At 46.8% G+C, this 22,234-nt stretch overlaps 1 protein-coding gene across 1 annotated transcript in view; it reads right to left on the bottom strand.

Moving 5' to 3' along the window:
• The window catches only part of LOC137431683 (von Willebrand factor), a 198,760-nt gene that overhangs the window by 149,666 nt on the left and 26,860 nt on the right, over positions 1-22,234 (bottom strand). The window contains exons 2-5 of the mRNA XM_068123293.2: positions 19,478-19,523; positions 7,864-8,013; positions 7,644-7,749; positions 1,114-1,322 (exon numbers count right to left, since the gene is read on the bottom strand). Of these exons, the coding sequence (XP_067979394.2) occupies positions 1,114-1,322; positions 7,644-7,749; positions 7,864-8,013; positions 19,478-19,523 (511 nt within the window). The remainder of the gene's footprint in view (positions 1-1,113; positions 1,323-7,643; positions 7,750-7,863; positions 8,014-19,477; positions 19,524-22,234) is intronic.

Raw genomic sequence — 22,234 nt, 5'->3', positions numbered from 1 at the left:
GCAGGATATCTCGAAACGTTGTGGACGGATTCGGACGAAACTTCACGGACAGGTTGCGGATACGGATGAATTCATTCGATTTTGGTGAAGATCCGGATCCAGATCCAAATACTATGATTTTTTGATTTTTAAAAGTGATTCTTCATAATTAAGATATGGGGCCAAAAACGATATACAGCATGACATTTCAAAAACTTGTGGACAACTTATGACAAAACTAGGTGGACGAGTTGGTTTGGCCACAAGAACAAGCCGATTCGATTTTGGTTCAGGTCCGAATCCAGATCCGGCCTATCAGTGGGATACAAAGCGTAAACTGTTCAGTCTGGCGGAGGTATGTGCTCTATTGAGTACCATTCCTGTTGTACTGTATATGTGTGATACAAACTATCAACGGTACCCGCCCTATGGGCGGGGCTTCAATTGGGAGGCCCAAATGAAAAGGCAAAATGTCAGAAATTGAAGGCTTTTTATTTTATTTTAAACGATTTATATAAACATCCGTTAAATCATATCACACGCAAATCATCAAAATCTAAACAGTATTTGTAGAATTTCAATAAAAGTCGCATCACTGTTCATATCGGTAAATATTATTCCATCGTGTTTGGAAAAATTGGAAAATTGGAAAACCTTTCCTAATTGGAAAAACAATATAGCCTATTTTACTCTAGGGGGTCCCAAGACTACCCACCCAAAATTTCGTTACGATTGGTTCAGCCGTTTTTGTGGTACCTGGGAACGGACAGACAGACAGACAGACATTTGGTGAATTATAGTAAAAAGGTGTAGGTGTTGCCAAAAGTGGGGTTGATTAAGAAGGGGAACCAATGAAATTAAAGGAACTTATTTGAAAACAAAAATGGAGTGACGATGCCCTCCCCAGTCGAGTCAGGGCCAACATAGTCTCGGTGGGGCTGCATCCTCCTCAAGCTAATTAGTTCTGCCATGAAAGATTGTGAGAACCATCGGGTCACGTGGTGCATTTCATCATCTGTATTTGTGCATCAACATTTTTTAATCTAAAAAGTACTTTAAATGTGCTGATATGGAAAGTTGTAATAACATGAGTTTATTTTGTTCCACTAACATTGTGCACTGTTGAATGCTCACCCTCTTGTGTGATGAGCTCATCCAGGCGTAAGCTATCAAAATTCCCACACAGGCCACAGGTGCGCCCAGCGTGTGCACTGCTCACCAGAAGTGATATCGCATTGGGTGGCAAGAGTGAGGCTTGCACACCCAGGGTGGTGCTGCGGATAGTTGGGTTGTCATGGACGGTCTCGAGCAGCACACCAGCAATAGAAAATGGAACTTTAACACTGTGGAAAAGAAAGATCATGCTGAGTCAATATACCACAAACATTTCTGTAATATCTATCACAAAGTTACAGAAGTAACTTGGATGCAGGAGGAGGCTATTTGGCCTACCAAGCCTGTGCTGCATCGATAAAAAAACAAGTACAAAAAGTTTTAATTAAAACAAAAGCCGCGTCGATGTTACACAATGCCTAGATGCAGCTGTGCCTATAACGTCGATGTTATAGGCACAGGACATTCCTATTGATTCGATTACTTGATGTTATTAACGCACAGGTTGTAAACCTGGTGCGTTATAGCGTTTGCCTGGGAATTTCTGTCTCTCCAAAAGTGAAGCTCCGTTTCTGTCGCTCAGATGTGTAGCCAGTTTCTGTCGCTCAGATGTGTAAACATGACGTCATCAAATCTATATTTAGGCTAACCATGGGCTACCCCTTTGGCTGGTACGCGGCCGCTCGCTAGTACATAATATAGGATATATTTGTTATATGTTATGTTATAGGATATATAGGATATATGTTATATGATATAGGATATATATAGGATAGGTTATAGGATATATATGTTATAGGATAGGAATATAGGACCCAAATGACCCAGAGGACCCAAATGACCCAGAGGACCCAAATGACCCAGAGGACCCAAATGACCCAGAGGACCCAAATGAACCAGAGGACCCAAATGACCCAAATGACCCAAATGACCCAGAGGACCCAAATGACCCAGAGGACCCAAATGACCCAGAGGACCCAAATGACCCAAATGACCCAGAGGACCCAAATGACCCAGAGGACCCAAATGACCCAGAGGACCCAAATGACCCAGATGACCCAAATGACCCAAATGACCCAGAGGACCCAAATGACCCAGAGGACCCAAATGACCCAGAGGACCCAAATGACCCAGAGGACCCAAATGACCCAGAGGACCCAAATGACCCAGAGGACCCAAATGACCCAGAGGACCCAAATGACCCAGAGGACCCAAATGACCCAGAGGACCCAAATGACCCAGAGGACCCAAATGACCCAGAGGACCCAGAGGACCCAGAGGACCCAAATGACCCAGAGGACCCAGAGGACCCAGAGGACCCAGAGGACCCAGAGGACCCAAATGACCCAGAGGACCCAGAGGACCCAAATGACCCAGAGGCCCCAAATGACCCAGAGGACCCAAATGACCCAGAGGACCCAAATGACCCAGAGGACCCAAATGACCCAGAGGACCCAAATGACCCAGAGGACCCAAATGACCCAGAGGACCCAAATGACCCAGAGGACCCAGAGGACCCAAATGACCCAGAGGACCCAAATGACCCAGAGGACCCAAATGACCCAGAGGACCCAAATGACCCAGAGGACCCAAATGACCCAGAGGACCCAAATGACCCAGAGGACCCAAATGACCCAGAGGACCCAAATGACCCAGAGGACCCAAATGACCCAGAGGACCCAAATGACCCAGAGGACCCAAATGACCCAGAGGACCCAAATGACCCAGAGGACCCAAATGACCCAGAGGACCCAAATGACCCAGAGGACCCAAATGACCCAGAGGACCCAAATGACCCAGAGGACCCAAATGACCCAGAGGACCCAAATGACCCAGAGGACCCAAATGACCCAAATGACCCAGAGGACCCAGAGGACCCAAATGACCCAGAGGACCCAGAGGACCCAGAGGACCCAGAGGACCCAGAGGACCCAGAGGACCCAAATGACCCAGAGGACCCAAATGACCCAGAGGACCCAGAGGACCCAGAGGACCCAAATGACCCAGAGGACCCAAATGACCCAGAGGACCCAAATGACCCAGAGGACCCAAATGACCCAAATGACCCAGAGGACCCAAATGACCCAGAGGACCCAAATGACCCAGAGGACCCAAATGACCCAGAGGACCCAAATGACCCAGAGGACCCAAATGACCCAGAGGACCCAAATGACCCAGAGGACCCAAATGACCCAGAGGACCCAAATTCTATGTATGTTTCTATGATGATGTATGTTTTGGTGAAAGTACATAATGTGAATACTAGTAGCAATTTTACAAAAACCATGGCATAATTTCAAATCTTGACCCGAGATGATAATTATGCTACATCATAATTTCCATGTGCCAACCTGGGCGGAATCCAAGTGGATTCACTTGACTTGTTTTTGTGAAAAGTGAAAATATATCTCGGCAATTTCCCGTGTGTGGCGACGAATTTTTAATATATCTCGGCATTTTCCCGTCTGTTATTTCAGGCGGTGTATGACTGACCATGCCGCGATTAAAAAAAAATATATCGGCAATTTCCCGTGTGTGGCGACACGTGAACGAAGCAATGCTCCTCTCTCCACATTATTGTGACGACGTATAAATGAAATATTTCATCGTGATGATTGTCATCAAATGGACGAATTTTTAATATATCTCGGCATTTTCCCGTCTGTTATTTCGGGCGGTGTATGACTGACCATGCCGTGATGGTAAAAAAATATATCTCAATGGACTTGAAGTTACAGGCCTTTGAGAATTCATTTCGTTCTATAAAGGGCAACTTTCATCGGATTTTCTTCCCGTTTTTTTTCAACCGAGTCTAAAACTATGTTAGCGACTGTGAAAAATGAAATGATATATCGAATTTGATTTGAAATAAAACTGTGTGAGAGAGGAAGACACCACGGGCCTACAAAACAGGCCTCAAAGCTATGCGAGTTAATAAAATGGTGGATATTTGTTTATATGAAGCCTCTCCCAAAATGGGTGGAGCTATGGTTCCCAGAATGGGTGGAGCTTTGAGGTTTTGTCTTCTCTGCAAGAACAAGAAGAACAAGAAGAAGAAGAACAAGAAGACCAACAACAACAGCAGAGGGCACTCTATTAGCAGCGTCTGCGACGCGGCTAAAAATTCCCTTAATTATTATTATTTATTTTTCTAAGGCCATTTTCCCTGCTGGCACTGGGGTTAGCCTTGCGGGCCCCATGACAATCATCATGCTAGAACTGGGGTTAGCCTTGCGGGCCCCATGACAATCATCATGCTAGAACTGGGGTTAGCCTTGCGGGCCCCATGACAATCATCATGCTAGAACTGGGGTTAGCCTTGCGGGCCCCATGACAATCATCATGCTAGAACTGGGGTTAGCCTTGTGGGCCCCATAACAATCATCATGCTAGAACTGGGGTTAGCCTTGCGGGCCCCATGACAATCATCATGCTAGAACTGGGGTTAGCCTTGTGGGCCCCATGACAATCATCATGCTAGAACTGGGGTTAGCCTTGCGGGCCCCATGACAATCATCATGCTAGAACTGGGGTTAGCCTTGCGGGCCCCATGACAATCATCATGCTAGAACTGGGGTTAGCCTTGCGGGCCCCATGACAATCATCATGCTAGAACTGGCGTTGGCTTTGCGGGCCCCATGACAATCATCATGCTAGAACTGGGGTTAGCCTTGCGGGCCCCATGACAATCATCATGCTAGAACTGGGGTTGGCCTTGTGGGCCCCATGACAATCATCATGCTAGAACTGGGGTTAGCCTTGCGGACCCCATGACAATCATCATGCTAGAACTGGGGTTAGCCTTGCGGGCCCCATGACAATCCTCATGCTAGAACTGGGGTTAGCCTTGCGGGCCCCATGACAATCATCATGCTATAACTGGGGTTAGCCTTGCGGGCCCCATGACAATCATCATGCTAGAACTGGGGTTAGCATTGCAGGCCCCATGACAATCATCATGCTATAACTGGGGTTAGCCTTGTGGGCTCCATGACAATCATCATGCTAGAACTGGGGTTAGCCTTGCGGGCCCCATGACAATCATCATGCTAGAACTGGGGTTAGCATTGCGGGCCCCATGACAATCATCATGCTAGAACTGGGGTTAGCCTTGCGGGCCCCATGACAATCATCATGCTAGAACTGGGGTTAGCCTTGCGGGCCCCATGACAATCATCATGGTAGAACTGGGGTTAGCCTTGCGGGCCCCATGACAATCATCATGCTAGAACTGGGGTTAGCCTTGTGGGCCCCATGACAATCATCATGCTAGAAATGGGGTTAGCCTTGCGGGCCCCATGACAATCATCATGCTAGAACTGGGGTTAGCCTTGCGGGCCCCATGACAATCATCATGCTAGAACTGGGGTTAGCCTTGCAGGCTCCATGACAATCATCATGCTAGAACTGGGGTTAGCCTTGCGGGCCCCATGACAATCATCATGCTAGAACTGGGGTTAGCCTTGCAGGCTCCATGACAATCATCATGCTAGAACTGGGGTTAGCCTTGCGGGCCCCATGACAATCATCATGCTAGAACTGGGGTTAGCCTTGCGGGCCTCATGACAATCATCATGCTAGAACTGGGGTTGGCCTTGTGGGCCCCATGACAATCATCATGCTAGAACTGGGGTTAGCCTTGCGGACGCCATGACAATCATCATGCTAGAACTGGGGTTAGCCTTGCGGGCCCCATGACAATCCTCATGCTAGAACTGGGGTTAGCCTTGTGGGCCCCATGACAATCATCATGCTATAACTGGGGTTAGCCTTGCGGGCCCCATGACAATCATCATGCTAGAACTGGGGTTAGCCTTGCGGGCCCCATGACAATCATCATGCTAGAACTGGGGTTAGCATTGCGGGCCCCATGACAATCATCATGCTAGAACTGGGGTTAGCCTTGCGGGCTCCATGACAATCATCATGCTAGAACTGGGGTTAGCCTTGCGGGCCCCATGACAATCATCATGCTAGAACTAGGGTTAGCCTTGCGGGCCCCATGACAATCATCATGCTAGAACTGGGGTTAGCCTTGCGGGCCCCATGACAATCATCATGCTAGAACTGGGGTTAGCCTTGTGGGCCCCATGACAATCATCATGCTAGAAATGGGGTTAGCCTTGCGGGCCCCATGACAATCATCATACTAGAACTGGGGTTAGCCTTGCGGGCCCCATGACAATCATCATGCTAGAACTGGGGTTAGCCTTGCAGGCTCCATGACAATCATCATGCTAGAACTGGGGTTAGCCTCGCGGGCCCCATGACAATCATCATGCTAGAACTGGGGTTAGTCTTGCGGGCCCCATGACAATCATCATGCTATAACTGGGGTTAGCCTTTCGGGCCCCATGACAATCATCATGCTATAACTGGGGTTAGCCTTTCGGGCCCCATGACAATCATCATGCTAGAACTGGGGTTAGCCTTGCGGACCCCATGACAATCATCATGCTAGAACTGGGGTTAGCCTTGTGGGCCCCATGACAATCATCACGCTAGAGCTGGGGTTAGCCTTGCGGGCCCCATGACAATCATCATGCTAGAACTGAGGTTAGCCTTGCGGGCCCCATGACAATCATCATGCTAGAACTGGGGTTAGCCTTTCGGGCCCCATGACAATCATCATGCTAGAACTGGGGTTAGCCTTGCGGACCCCATGACAATCATCATGCTAGAACTGGGGTTAGCCTTGTGGGCCCCATGACAATCATCACGCTAGAGCTGGGGTTAGCCTTGCGGGCCCCATGACAATCATCATGCTAGAACTGAGGTTAGCCTTGCGGGCCCCATGACAATCATCATGCTAGAACTGGGGTTAGCCTTGCGGGCCCCATGACAATCATCATGCTAGAACTGGGGTTAGCCTTGCGGGCCCCATGACAATCATCATGGTTCCCTGTTTGAGGCAATGTTTTTATGGCCGGATGCCCTTCCTGACGCCAACCCTTGGTCGCCTCTTACGACACGCAGAGATATGGTGTACCTATTCTAAACCGGGGCACACATCGGCACATTCATCCCAGCAAGCTGGTACTCAATTTGCGGACCTCGGAAGGATGACTGGCTGAGTCAACCACCCTGGCATTAATTTAGCGACCGACCGGGATTCGAACTCAAGATCACATCCTGAGATCCCCTTTATAATTATCTCCTTTCTAATGTTGCCATAGGTTAGTCTTGCTTGCCCCAGAATCAATCTAGTCACTCTATGCTGAACCCTCTCTATGGCAGCTAGGTTGTATAACCTAATACAATGTATGACCTGAGACTTACCGGAAGATCTCCTTTCTTCATACTTTATATTGTACCAGCCATGCATACCACCTGCCCCTTCCCTCTGGTTCTTTCTTGTTCCTCACTTGCACACCCCAACTGGTGTAACAAGGAAAACCTTCCTACCTGACTTGTTCATGGCTTGGTATCGTCTCGGAAAATTTCGGACTTGGGATTATTTTTCATCTTGGGAAACCCCATTTATTGAGTACTGCACTGTGGATCGAGTACACGGACACAGAAAAGAAGAGGTACCCATTGGGAATCCTTACAGTTTTGAATTGGCGATAGCAGAGCCATTCCTGAAGAGAATGATGGTGGTGGATTGTGCTGGTAAGTAGAGGGCCAGGCCCACTCTAGCACCACCCTCAATGAACACTGCACACTCACACCATGCGTATTATATACCTCATACAACATGCTTCATATAAACTTCATAAATTCATAAAATAAACCTTGGTATTCATTAGAAATATGTGAAGAGATGCACACCTTGTAAGGAGAACTTGTGGTGCACACAGTCTGCCATCAGTTGGTAGCTGCAGTCTCCAGTGAACTGCAACTGCTTCCCATCAAACGTCGAAATCCAGTGATTCCCATACAGAGAGCAGCGGCCTGGGAGAGACTGGATGTCTATCGAAGCTGCAATGAGAGGAGGACTTTGTTTTTAACAATTGCCATGATCATGTTTGGAGTCATGTGGACCTCGTCAAAAATCAAGAGTTAAAACATCAAATGAGGCAGAAACCATAAAAATGAAATTGTAATAACATTATGATCAATATGTCTGTCTTGTTAAGTATGAAATCCCAATGGAGTGTGTGTGTACGCATGCACGCGGATGTGCTAACGTGCATTCTACAGTTAGATTGCACATGCACAGAGACCATCCTCCAATAGTCACACACCCACAAAAAATGCAAGCAATAAACTATTTGGATCTTATATGATGGGAGTTGATATCGTGCAGATAGCCGGCTTAATGCCATATTTGGATGACAGGCCAACCGAGCGGTGGTGTAACATGCCTATGTTCTGGTGTATGTCTAAACAAGCCTGATTATACAAATAAAGGGATTACTTGAATTAATTTATTTCCCTCCAGGAGTTTTCAATGAACTGAATTGGCGGCGTGGGAAAGATGGTAGAAACCAGACATGCACGCGGAAACTTAGGAATAAATTATTTAATTGCAGACACACATGAGACAGATGGTCATGGAGTCCCAAGCACAGAATAAAACAATTATTAAAGAAGCGATGGCAACAAACAATAAACGAATTCCCTAAGGGGCCGAACACAGTCAAACATTCACCTAACCAGGTGAGGTAATTAAAGACTGATCCACCAGGCTGACACACCGGCTGTTGAGTTGGATATCAGGGGTGTTGTTATCCAAAATGCTGACCCCCCCAATTAACTGTGAACCGCCTTCACTTGTAGAAACACAGGCGGCGGTGAACCGGTTGAAAGGGAGGCAAAGCTCCTGGGACTTGTGTGTGGCATCAATGCTGAGCTTCTCAAGGCTGGTGGAAATGCTGTACTTGAGTCGTTGCATGCAGTTCTGTGCTCTGTTTGGAGCACAGGCATCATCCCAACTGACTGTAAGAGGGGCTTTGTTGTCCCCCTCTGGAAAGGGAAGGGTGATCACCAGGACTGCAACAACTACCGAGGGGAGACGCTACTCTCGGTGCCGGGCAAGGTCTTTGCTTAGATCATTCTTGAGATTGTTTGCCGCCATCTGCTCGAGCACCAGCGACCAAAGCAGTTGGGAATTACACCCAAGAGATCAACGATTGACCATATCGTTCCTCCTCGGGTCCTCACTGAACGCAAGCGAGAGTTTCACCAGGGGCTGCTTGCAGCCTATGTTGATCCCTGCAAAGCGTTCGTTACGGTGACTCGGGATGCCCGTTGGAGGATTATTGCTCTTCAAGGGGTGCCACCAAAACTGATCAATCTGATCTCTGAACTATACTCTGGTACTGAGAGTGCTGTGAGGTGTGGTGGCTCCATCTCTGACTTATTTCCAGTTGTTATTGGAGTTCTGCAGGGGTGTGTACTGGCTCCCATACTCTTCTGCGCTTGTATGGACGGGATTCTGGGGAGGATGTTGGAGAGGTCAGGCTGCGGTGCATCATTTGGGAGTGCAAAGATCTCTGACTTTGATTTCGCAGATGATGCGGTCGTCTTTCTGGAGACACTGGATATTCTTACGGGGGCCCTCCAGGCACTGATTGAGGAGGCGGAGCCACTGGAATTATGGAATTCCTGGGTCAAAACCAAGATGCAGGCTTTCAATGACTACTTGCATGCTGCTGTCTTGTCTGTGCCTGTTTGTGGCGAAGATTTCAGGTCACAAAGAGATTCACTTACCTTGGCAGTGTTATTTCTGTCTCTGCATGTTGTAAGCCAGAGGTTGATAGACGTCTGGGTCGGGCCTGGGGAGTCATGGATTCACTGGATCATGGGGTGTGGAGCTGTCGGTATATATGCAGGAGGACGAAAGTCAGAGTCTTTAAGTCGTTGGTGCTTCCATTCTTGCTCTACGGATGTGAGAGTTGGACCCTTACCAAGGGCCAGAGAATGAGACTTAACTCCTTTGGAAACAAGTCTCTTCGGAGAATCCTTGGCTATCGCCGGTTGGACTTTGTGTCCAACGGGCGGTTGCTGAGAGAGACTGAGATGAGATTTGTTTCCTGTATGGTCCGTGAGCATCAGCTGCCGCTGTATGGACATGTGGTTCGTTTTCAGGATGCTGTTCCAGCTCACCAGATACTCTCAGCAAGGGAGCATCGTGAGTTGAGGAGGACAATGGCCTGACCGCGTGCCTCGTGATTGCAGCAGGTTGATCGATATCTCAAGGAGATAGGGATGGGCCAGGCATCAGCCTGGGAGGATGGTCAGATGGAGGCCCCTGAGAACCGTCGGAAAGTGGATGCGGCGATGCGCTGCTCCGGCGCATGCACCCATACCTGACCTTACCTGATCGAATTCATCCCCAGAATGAACACAGAGGGTTTTCTTGCATGCTGGAGGAGGTGGAAAAGTTCACAAGGATGCAGCTCCTTGGAAGCGTGGCATACAGCATGGCATACAGTCTTGGTGAATGGGTGACAATAGGGAGAGAGAGAGAGAGAGAGAGAGGGGGAGGGAGAGAGAGAGGGGGGGGGAGAGAGAGAGAGGGAGAGAGAGAGAGGGGGACGGAGAGAGAGAGAGAGAGAGAGGTGGGGAGAGAGAGAGAGAGAGAGAGAGAGAGAGAGAGAGAGAAAAGCACCCACCTTTATTGACTTGCTCCCCACTCCCTTGCCCATTCTCAAGGCATTGTTATCTGTGCCCATCAGATGCCAGTCAATGGCGTACCACATTCACGAAGCCATTCACGGCCATCAGATCAATCAATTATACCCGTGGCCACCGATGGCCCATGGCCCATTGGTGCAGAGCCTTGCTCTCCACCACTCATAGTGACCATGCTGGAGTATCCACATCCTTCCCCTCCCCCTGCTTCCATCCCAACCCCTCCCACGAACTGATGAACTTCAGAGGGCCAGTGCTTCTTCCTCTTTCCCCTGAGGTATGAAAGAAGGAGGGCATACCGTCGTGCCTGTAAGCCAGATCTGTCGAAGTCAAGTCATCTAGCTCCTGCCCGGTCAGATTCGGGGGACACAAGACAAGGCAGTATTTCCCTAACTAAGCTAAAGTGACTCGACCCATCCACACAGGTGGGTCCTCCCAGACAGCTTTACCCCATCACATACTGTGCAATCTGTGTGTGGGACATAATTTTTTAACACCTTAGAACAAACAACATATATTACAGTAGATCTAGGTGCAGACAACACAACCTGAGGAACAGGCAGAGGAATCCACGCAAAGGTATAAAATCAACTTGTGGTAAAATTAGACATTAAAATATTCTGTTTAAATCAGACAACTTTGCAAAACTGTACTTTAGGCCACCTGCGTGCAAGTCCAGCCTGTACGCCTTCCAAAGCATCACAGACTACAGGGCTCAACCGGCCAGCTAGAAATGTAACTAAGGCCGCCTGGGCCAGCTAGTCGAGCCCATGGTCTAGCTTTAGGGTGTATACTTCAACGGCTGGCAGAAATTCTGCGAACATTATCTCAGCAGTCATTGCTGCAAAAGGTTCTTCCACCAAGTACTAACCTAAGGGGTTGAATACTTTTACCCCCGCTAATTTCACCCCAATTCCACTTTTTTGAAATACCAACTTCTGTCCTGGAAGTCCTTGGTGTCCTTGTGTTTTACACTTCTCCCTCCCCCCCCCCCCCCCCTTCCCACACCTCCTCCCCCCAAGCCCTCTCCCTTCCACACATCTCCCTGCTCTCAAATGTTGTGTTTGTGTGCTTCCCCTTCTCTCCCCATCTTGTCTTCCGCTCCCTCTTTTTATATATTTTGTTTGTCTGGTTGATTTGTTTGTGAAGTAAATGTCAGCTCTTTCACGAGCCTCGATTCAGTATACAAAAAAAAAAAAAAACCAGTGAATTTTGATTTGTCCATGTTTTTTGCAGGTATTCCTGATATGTAACCTTATTCAACTATAACAGCGTTTGGTTTGACCTCCTCTGTTTTGAATACAAAAGTTCATTTGGAAAATTTGTTTCTACATAATTTATAGTTCCTCTAAATGTGGCATTATTGGTAGGGGGTGAATACTTTTGCAGGCCGCTGTACATGTGCATTACTTTATTGATTTGATGGACCGAAGTTCATAAGAGTATGGTATGTTTTCTGCCATGGCAAATGAGGTGTTGCATCGGCCGTTTATCTCTTTTGCTCTGATGAAGGACTAATGCTCGAAAACATACCTAGTGTAGCAGCATAGCAAACCTGTTGTGCATTTTGTGATACAAGCACCAAATTTGGCACAAATGTACATTAATATGTTGCGAACATTTTCAGATATTGGGCCACTTGAAATTCTCTCTTTATGTCCGCCATATTGGATTTCAAAATGGCCGCCACTTGAAATCTACATTTGCTATTATCTCTGGACGTAATGCAGCTATTGACTTGATTCTGGTATCTAAATGTATGTTTTTGGGGGCAAGGAATCCAATGGTACCAATTTCAACTTAATATTATCTATCACAGTCTGTTATATAATTTTATTTGGAAATTATCTAGGCAAATATTGGATTCAACACAATACTTTGAAAAGAATGTCTTAGTTCTGTAAATGTCTTAGGTATAATACTGACATGCTACATGGTCTAGTATTTGAGGCTAGGTGTACTGGTATCTGAGGCTAGGTATATACCGGTACTGAAGATACGTGTACATAAACAGTGTCATGTTAACAAGTTCAGCATTGCCACAAGTACATGTATGTTGTTGACTCATCGTCATGTGCAGTCCCCTTCACACACACAGAGGGCTGTGCACTGAAGGGCAGCCTTTTTGCACTTGCAGCGCCTCACACACCCTTTCTTGCACTTGCAAGAAACCAGCTCAATGCAGCTGTGAACTGCCTCAGTTAGCCTGGTCCAGTAAGGTGTGTACTGTCCTTCTCCAGTCCTTGACCAACCCCAGTTGGTTGGTGGAGGGAGCTCTGGTGCTGGCAGCAGTATCTGACCCCACACATGTCCACCTTGATACACTGCCCTCTTGACATGTTCCTCCAGAGCTGCCTTCTTTGGAGGGATGAGCTGCACATTGTTCTTCCTTGCGAAAAGTTTCCTCCTGGCCTTGTCAATGTCTGTGCATTTGCTGGTTCGATCATACAACAGGATCACGAACCTCTCGATGATGCGCATTGCATCGTCTGGTATGTCACGAGGTGCAGAGGACAGCAGCAGCAGCGCCTCAGTGAGTTCTGGCAGTACCGTCCAGACTGCCCACGCAGTGTTCTTGCCATGTCTATGAAAACTAGACACAGTGTCGCATCCAGTTAGAGCGTGGAACATTGGCAGTGCACGAGCCTTCTCTCGTCCCAATCCAGCTGCTATTTCGTGTGCTGCTAGGTATCGGAAACTCTGGCCTGTTCCGAATGCCAGCCACAGTTTGTCTTCTGGTTGCAACTCCTGTGCCAGGGACACTGCCAGCACCACAACATCGGTGTCTACAGTCCAGATGAGTATTGCATGGTGTCCATGCTGGACTGCGTGAGATGCATGCAGCAACATCCGACTGTCAGCCTCTTCATGGTTACATGGGGCGAGTGAGGTCAGATCTGGCAGTAGTGGCTTGCTGAGCACTGCCTCTCCATCAGTAATGACGAGTTGCTTGTCCTCCTGGCCAAACCATTCCATGAGAGCTGCTGAGAGGAACCTGAACAGCTCGGTCTTGTTGCTGTCCACTCGTAGGAAGTTCTGCCAGTTTCCTGGTATGGCTGCGGCAGCCACCACACGTCTCCGCACACCTCGTCCCCGCTTTGCACGTGTACTACCTTTCAGTGAATCAGCAAGGTAAGTATCCCAGACCAGATCCAGGCGTGACACTGTTTGCAGCTTCGTGGACATATATGGGATGAAGATCTGTTGTGCATACTCTTCAAAGGTCTTTGATGCAGCCGGCTTCAGCATCTGGACGATGGCTGCTCCATCAAGCACAATACAGGTCGTGACAGGAGTCTCTGTCTTTGCGTCGGAGACTTCTTCCAAGCATGTGAGGAGATCACTCTTGGTACCAGTGCAGAGGCTTCCACCATCAGACAATGCAGGAGGACATGCCTGATTCTCGTGACAAAAGAACTCCTCAAGGTTTCCATCCCTCGTCTGGCAGCCAATGTACAGGCGTGCGAAGAGTTCACGGTCATTCTTGATGGAGGCGAGCTGTTGCTGACCTTTGCTCTGGCTTCTTGGAGTGGAAGTGCTGAACACCTTCAGCTTGTTACGAGGAATGGGTGCGTCCACTGCCTTTGTTCTGTCCAACAGACACTCTCTGGTGAAAGCCTCGAACTGCTCTTGGCCAATCCTCTTGGCATTCATCACGGTCTCCACAGCAGCAGGATCTGCGATCTCCTTTGTGTCCAGTTTGACTACATCCTGACTCTCCTCCTCGAATGGGTTGCCCATCTCCTCTATGACACCGACGAGAGAGCGAACATCTTTCACAAATGAGGCCTGTACACTTGGCGTCTGATCATGATGACGTGTGTCTGCTGTTTGCCGTCTCCAGTGTTGGTTCCCATCCTGGAATTCCTCGATCACCCTGGCAACTTCTGGTCCCGCAACCATCCAGCGACGTAGGGCACTAGGGTTGTCAGTGAGCCCAACTGCTCCACCGTCTCCTTTGATGCAGGCATTATTCTGCTCATGTGCCTGGTCAATCGGGATTGAAGAGAACACCCTCTGTGTTTTCTGAACGGTGAAGTGGCTTTCCCTGAATTTCCTGGCTACATCTGGGTGTTTGATGGTGAGTTCGGCCATGTCCTTCAGGTGCACTGGTATCCACCTAGCATAGTGGGTGTGATCCAGTGCATGGAACCAGGGGACCAGCTCTGTCAGAGCATCGAGGTACATCATTAACGATCCCTGCCTGAGAGAACGCACATACACAAGAACCAACAGTTCTAGTTCCAGCACGGTTGCCCAGTAGTGAAACTGGGGGATGTCTTCTCCTCTCTGGCAACACCAGTCTTCAAACTCCGGAAGGTCCTCTGCATCCCTGGTTTCTCCCAGACAGTAGTGGTTGTAGGCACGGTGTTGCAGGATGTACAGTGCTGCTGCAGTCACTTGATGTGCTCTTCTTGTGCGCAAGACATGGGATGCTCGCAGGAATGAGTCTGCTGTCCCTGCTGTCGCAATCTCGGCTTGCACAAGTGCTTGCACCCAACCACTCCCTTTCAGCCAGTCCCCCAGTGTCCTCAGTGCCGCCATCTCTATGTGGAGGCCACCAAACATCACCACTATCTGGTCTTCACCATAGCTCTCTGGCCACTTCCACTGTATCTGCTTGGCCAAAGCAAACAGTGGCTGATCAACGGTGACCACTGGTGTCTGTCCAGGATTCAGGTGTTCCACAGCATTCTTCACGACGTCCATTGAGTGCCGGATCATGGCCACTGTGTGGGCACTCTCCAGGAAGAGTGGAAGCAGCGACGTGGGGCAGATGACTCGAGCATCTGGTGGCTGTCGGCTGGCATGAAATGCAGCCCAAGATGTGTTGTCATTGTCCACTGTACCAGTGTTGTCTTCCAGGACGCGCTTTGCATTGCCTAGCCATTGGTATTCTTCATCAGTCTGCTGTTTGAAGTCTCCTCTGGTCAATGACGCCACTTTAGCAGCTGGGACAGGCGACTTCTTGATGCTGCTAGTGACAGGGGGTACATCAGTGTAGTAGTGCGGCAAGGGGGCGACTGTCTTGGACCGTGCATCCCCAGATCCTCCAACAATGACGATACTCCGATCCACTCCTTCACCAGTGTAAGAAGGATGTTGTATGAGGGAGATAGCGGTACCATGGAAGGAGTCCTTTGATGTTGTTGCACTGGGGTTGTGATCTATGTTGTCTACAGCGGCAGTTGTAAACACTTTGCCACGCATCTTCGGAGGGCAGACCACTCGTTCTCTGTGAAACTGTTGGCAGACACTGTTGCCCATCTGTGCTGAGAGCTGGAGCACTCTATCATAGGAGATGCTCAGGCCAAGGTGTGACAGTCTGTCGACCAATTCCTTCTTGTGTGTATGAGCATGCAGCATCATCCCTATGTATATTGGAAGTGGGATCTCCTGTGCAACACTGTGCCTGACACTGGTGGATGATGTGGTGCCACGTGTTCGCTTGTGTTTGATGCTGTTGAACTTCAGTATCTGAGCTGTGGCAATTGCTGCAGGGTTAGTGTCTGCCATCTGTTCCTTGATGCTGGGTCCCTCTAGGATCATACTGACTAGGGCAAGCAGCAACGGTGGCACAGATTCTTCTTGACATACTTCAGGGAATCCTGTGAAGGGCTTGGCTTCTCCAAACATGTGACGGCGAACAATCTGTGCAGCATGGGCAAGATGGACTGCATCACTATCACTGTCCAGCTCGCAGGCTTTGGCAATAGCAGCACCGACATCTTCTTCAAATGCCATCAGGATGTCTCTCCCCTTGGTGTGTGCCCGCATGTCAGGAAACTGAGCCAGCAGTCTCTGTTTCAGTCGTGTGGAGTGGACTCTCGTGTCGAGCTGGACTCCTAGCTGTTCCATTCTGGACTGATAGAGCTGGACAAGGTCAGCCAATCTGAATACTGGTGCCGTCTCCTCATCTTGTCTGGTTTCTTCAATGTAGAGGACGAGTTCAGCGAAGACAACTGCCGACATTGCTCGCTCTTGTTTTGTGTCCTGTGATCCTGTTGACTGGGCCTTTCTTGTGCGATTGTAAAGTCCTATCAAGCACCGTGGGTGATACTGGGCGTCCAACGCTATCATGTCCCCACCACTGAGACGGCCCAGCAGTTCTGTATCACCAAGAAGGGTTGCACAGGCACGCACCCGTTTGTCCATTTGGAATGTTGCAGCTTTCCGAAGACTGTCAGCCCCAGCAGGTTGTTCACAGAAGAAACAATTTTCTGGGACCTTCTTCTCTGTACTCGATGAGCGTGAATGTAACCTGGTGCGTTTGCATGCAGCTTGTTCCTCATCGCTCTCACATTCTTTCTTGAGTGCTCTCTTTTGTGCTCTCTGCAGTTTGGTGTTGTTGTACTGGAGCCTGCATGTCTGATGATATTTTGCACCATGTGCAACCATCGCAGCTTCAATGCCATGACCATCATCGAGTCTTTCCAGGTGAAATGATCCTGGAAGCTCTCCAAGTTCACTGAATTTGACCAAGTTCTCTGCGAGTGAACTGTACCCACTCCCAATGTCTTTTCTCTTTGATTGGTCAGGTTTGGTCAGTGTCTCTGTCTTGTCCTCTTGACATATAAGGCATAACTTCCAGTCAGTTGTGGTGAGGTGCTGTGATGTTGATGGTGAAGTTCGCTCAACATCAGCTAGTCTGAAGCTCTTGGACATGGTGGAACTGTCTTCTGAATCTGCAACGATACAATGATATAATGTTAACATTTTGTTATATATATAATAGAGGGGTTTCCTCCGCCATACTAATGGAGAGGAGGATAATTCCTCTATATCGTAGAGCATTTAGCTTGGCACACTTAGGGAATTAGTTTTGTGAGATTATGCCGGAATTAAATTTTCACCCATACCGGAGGCAAGAAGAGAAATAAAATCACATGAGATTCTTTAGTTTAAAAATATTCCCAAATTTATTGAATATTTACAAAACATTTGAATTCATAAATTCTTACAATATTTACACAGCCAAGATTTAAATATAAATCAGTCTAAACTCTTATTAGGTTGGACAGTACATTTTCCAGACATACCCCGTTCTGTTAATTACAGCCTTCGTGTTAAATTCAGAACATGTCAAAACTGTCAGTGTGGAATACACACTTCACTCAAAATACTACTTTATATAAAACATTTCTAATTTAAAGCCTTATAGTAAGAATTTCAGATAAACCCCAAAAAAGTAAGACCAGGTTGGCTATTAGACAACCTGCCTCTGTCGTGCCCACCAGACAAGTGGTTTTAGCCAGCACACATGTGTATCAGGTAAGCTTGTGCTGAGTACATCATACCTGAACAACTCAATGAGGCAGCACACAGCAGTGCACACCAGGGTGACCCCTTCAGTGCATAAACCAATTAACCTGTCCACTGCAGGGCATATAGAAATGAAGTTATTTTCTGCATATAATAATAATATAAGTTCAGTTCTATATAACAATTTCTGTTATCACCACTACCACTACAACTACCACTACTACAAGCTTTGTCTGGAATTTTGTGGACTAACAGACAAACAGACATACAGACAAGCTGGGATCAAAACATTACCTCCTTCCACCATTGAGTGTAGAGGTAAACATCATGGAAATTATATCATGCCCTAGATTTAATTCATGCTTACCCGTGTATTTGCTTCACTGGTTCACAAGGTCTTTTGCATACATGTAATTCAGACTCTCGTCTTCATTGCTGACCACACAATGTTGTCTAGCTGAGCCCAGATTGTATGTAATTAACTCATTTATGTGGAGTCACAAGGTGATTTAAACACAGCCACACACAAAGAACACAGTTGATGTGGGTCAACACACATGCAGCCTCTCTACTCTTTTATTTGGGTCAGGGCTGTGATTAAAGACATGTAGTGGAGTCATGTTTGTAAACATTGTTAAAGACATGCTACAGTGCATTGTTAAGGAAACAAGACAGATGGAAGCCTATACAAGAAATTTCTGTACTCTAGAAACACAAAAGATGGCTTAAAGGGTCTAGGAAAAGGGGATTATGCATGTTTGGTATTTATTGACAATATGAATGTAATGTTACATAAAATATGCATATGAAAAACACAAATGAATGGGTCACTTTGTTTCCTAATGGGATATGAATTTATATTTTAGACTGCCAGTATATATGAGCTTGTCTGAGTTGTTACTAGTGATTTAGTATAGTTTTTTTATTTATTTATATTTACAGAACTAAGACATTCTTTTCAAAGTATTGTGTTGAATCCAATATTTGCCTAGATAATTTCCAAATAAAATTATATAACAGACTGTGATAGATAATATTAAGTTGAAATTGGTACCATTGGATTCCTTGCCCCCAAAAACATACATTTAGATACCAGAATCAAGTCAATAGCTGCATTACGTCCAGAGATAATAGCAAATGTAGATTTCAAGTGGCGGCCATTTTGAAATCCAATATGGCGGACATAAAGAGAGAATTTCAAGTGGCCCAATATCTGAAAATGTTCGCAACATATTAATGTACATTTGTGCCAAATTTGGTGCTTGTATCACAAAATGCACAATTCTTTTGAATATTTGGGCTAAGCCGCCCCACTAACCAGTCACACCTTGTTTCCCACAGTTGTTTGAAGTCCACTGTTTAACTTGTCCACAAGGCAGACCTACCCCCTCATTCACAGAGGCTTGCACTCAATTAGTCATTGGCATTATAACATTACAGCAGAATTGATAACTATCGAACCCTGTTGTGATATCTAACAATGTGGATAAATATCATATTCATCACAATACTGAAAAGGAGGTTGAATTAACCCCAAACTCACCCACAAATGAGATGGCAGATAGTAGCAACGGGATGATATGGTTCACCTAAAAAAAAAAAAAAAATTAAATAAGGAAGGAATTGCTGAAATGAATGAATGATGCAAGTTCATATTTGTGTATTATAATGCTGACCATTTTATTAAGACCTGCACCTAATATCAAGGTGGGTTTCTATTTGTCCTCAGGGCCGAATTGACACAGACTCAACAAGGTGCTGACAGAATATGTCTTGAGGAGTTTTTATCTATTACTAGTGATTGTTATCAGTGCCCACACGGAAATGCCCGCACAAGAAATCAATATATACACCACACTATATAAATATATTCACAGTATATAAATTCAACAGAATCAATAACCCAGGCCGCCCACTAATCCCACCCTCCTTATTACATCCATCCCAAACCTCATACCGATTGGTCCCTCCACAGCCCAACCAGTACGCAAACCTGTTCCCAAACGTCAAACTGATTCTTTGGTATCCACATTTGTATTTATTGGTTCACGAGTTATCAAACAGAGTGACCACTATATTCGTCATGGGTGTGTGTCTATCTGTCTGTCTGTCTTTCTGTCCGCAGCATAACTACCCGATGATATCATCCGATCGTGATGAAACTTGGGTGGGAGGTTGATATCATGATCTAGTTGTGTCCTGCCTGGAGTGGGTGTATTGCCCCCATTGTGGGCGGAGCCACGCCCAAAAAAGATGTCTTTTTAGGGGGTAATCGAGTTCAAGCTACATCTTCTCCGAGGGAGTTGGTGGAATCTGACAGGGGTTTCGGTATTTGGTTAGGCCAATGTCATGTGTCTAGCCCCACGGAGCTCGATTTTTTATTTTCGCCACAAGGTCACAAGGTCACGAAATTTAGAAAAGTCGATTTTTGATGGTTTTATTTCATTGTTCGCTTCCTGATGGGTTGAAATGTCGTACATGATCTTATATTATCACATACATCATGAAATACAAGTTTTCCAACAAATTTCAGAATCTTCGACCTTTGACCTTTGAAAGTCACAAAGGTCAAATTTTCAAAGTTGTCGTAATCGAACCGAATTTTCGGTATTGTGTGGCTAACTAACCTCATAACTGATTATACATTATTTTCTATCTCATTTCAAGGTCAATAAACTTCGTTTTGTCATTTCCGGGCCAGCACCACACACAATTACGTACGGCTGGCTCTTAAAGGCCTGCGCACGCAGCGCGTTGGGGCCCTTTGTAAATAGGCATGTACACCGCATGTCGGGGGCCGACACCTGCCACGTGGGCCCCCGACCCCCCAGTCCAGGCCTGTTTCGGTTATAGTCCATCCTTTGTCATTGAATACCGCTCGCTCGTGAACCATCGTCGTCTCCTGACTTGTTTGGTTTACAGTGGAACAAAACAAAAAAGCTGGAAAAAAATTACTAAATCTTAGCTTACTCCACACAGAAATCCTAAAATGGCCCAGACAATAGTATTGGCACCTTTTAGAAGTTGTTAGAAATAATTACATTTCAAACAGGTGATTCTCCTTTACTTTGGAATTAAACTCACCTGTGATGAGTTGCAGGTGCCTGGAATATAAAAATCACTCAATCAACCAGTTTGAATGGAGAAAATGAGTCATTCTGTGTTGTTTTGTGTCACTATGTGTACCGCAATGACTATGGAGAAAAGAAAGAAAACCAGAGAATTGTCTGAGGAGGTCAGGCACAAGATTGTAGCCAAGCATAGACAATCTCAAGGCTACAAGTGCATCTCCAGAGACATTGATGCTCCTGTGTCCACCATACGCAATGTCATCAGGAAGTTTAAGGCCCATGGCACTGCAGCCAACCCCCCTGGATGTGGCCGCAAGAGAAAACTTAATCAAAGATTGAAGCGAAGATTGTTCGAATGGTGGAGAAAGCACCTCGATCAACTGCCATGCAGATTCAAGCTGACCTTCAGACACAAGGTACGACAGTTTCAACTCGCACCATCAGTCGCCAACTCAATGAAATGGGGTTATATGGCAGGAGACCCAGGAGGACCCCACTGCTGAGAAATTCCGACTGGAGTTTACCAAAACACACCTGAACAAGCCAAAATTCTTCTGGGAAAATGTCCTGTGGACAGCTGAGACCAAATTAGAGATTTTGGTAAAGCACATCATCTCTATGTTTACAGAAAACAAAATGAAGCCTTCAAAGAAAAGAACACCTTCCCTACAGTCAAACATGGAGGAGGTTCAGTGATGTTTTGGGGTTGCTGTGCTGCCTCTGGCACTGGGTGCCTTGAATGTGTGCATGGCATCATGAAATCAGGAGATTACCAAGGAATTTTGGAGCACAATGTTCAATCTAGTGTCAGAAAGCTGGGTCTATGTCGAAGGTCATGGGTCTTGCAGCAGGACAATGACCCCAAACACACTTCATAAAGCACCCAGGAATGGTTCAAGAGGAAACGCTGGACTGTTCTGAAGTGGTCAGCAATGAGTCCAGATCTAAATCCCATTGAACACCTGTGGGGAGATCTGAAAACAGCAGTTGGGAGAAGGCACCCTTCAAATCTGGGAGAACTGGAGCAGTTTGCAAAAGAAGAGTGGGCCAAACTGCCAGTGGAGAGGTGTGGGAAGCTCATTCATGGCTATAGGAAGCGCTTGACTGCAGTTATTTTGTCCAAACTCTGTGCTGCCAAATATTAAGTCAAGGCTGTCAATAATTTGGTCAATACCATTTATTTTTATTTTCTGACTTAAAAGGATATATTAAGTTCTGAATCAAAAACA

The sequence above is a fragment of the Myxine glutinosa genome, chromosome 7 (genome assembly GCF_964187855.1).
Source record: "Myxine glutinosa chromosome 7, kmMyxGlut1.1, whole genome shotgun sequence".
Classification (NCBI taxonomy): Eukaryota; Metazoa; Chordata; class Myxini; order Myxiniformes; family Myxinidae; genus Myxine; species Myxine glutinosa.
The sequence above is the reverse complement of the archived record's forward strand: the minus strand, read 5'-3'. Positions and strand labels throughout refer to the sequence as shown.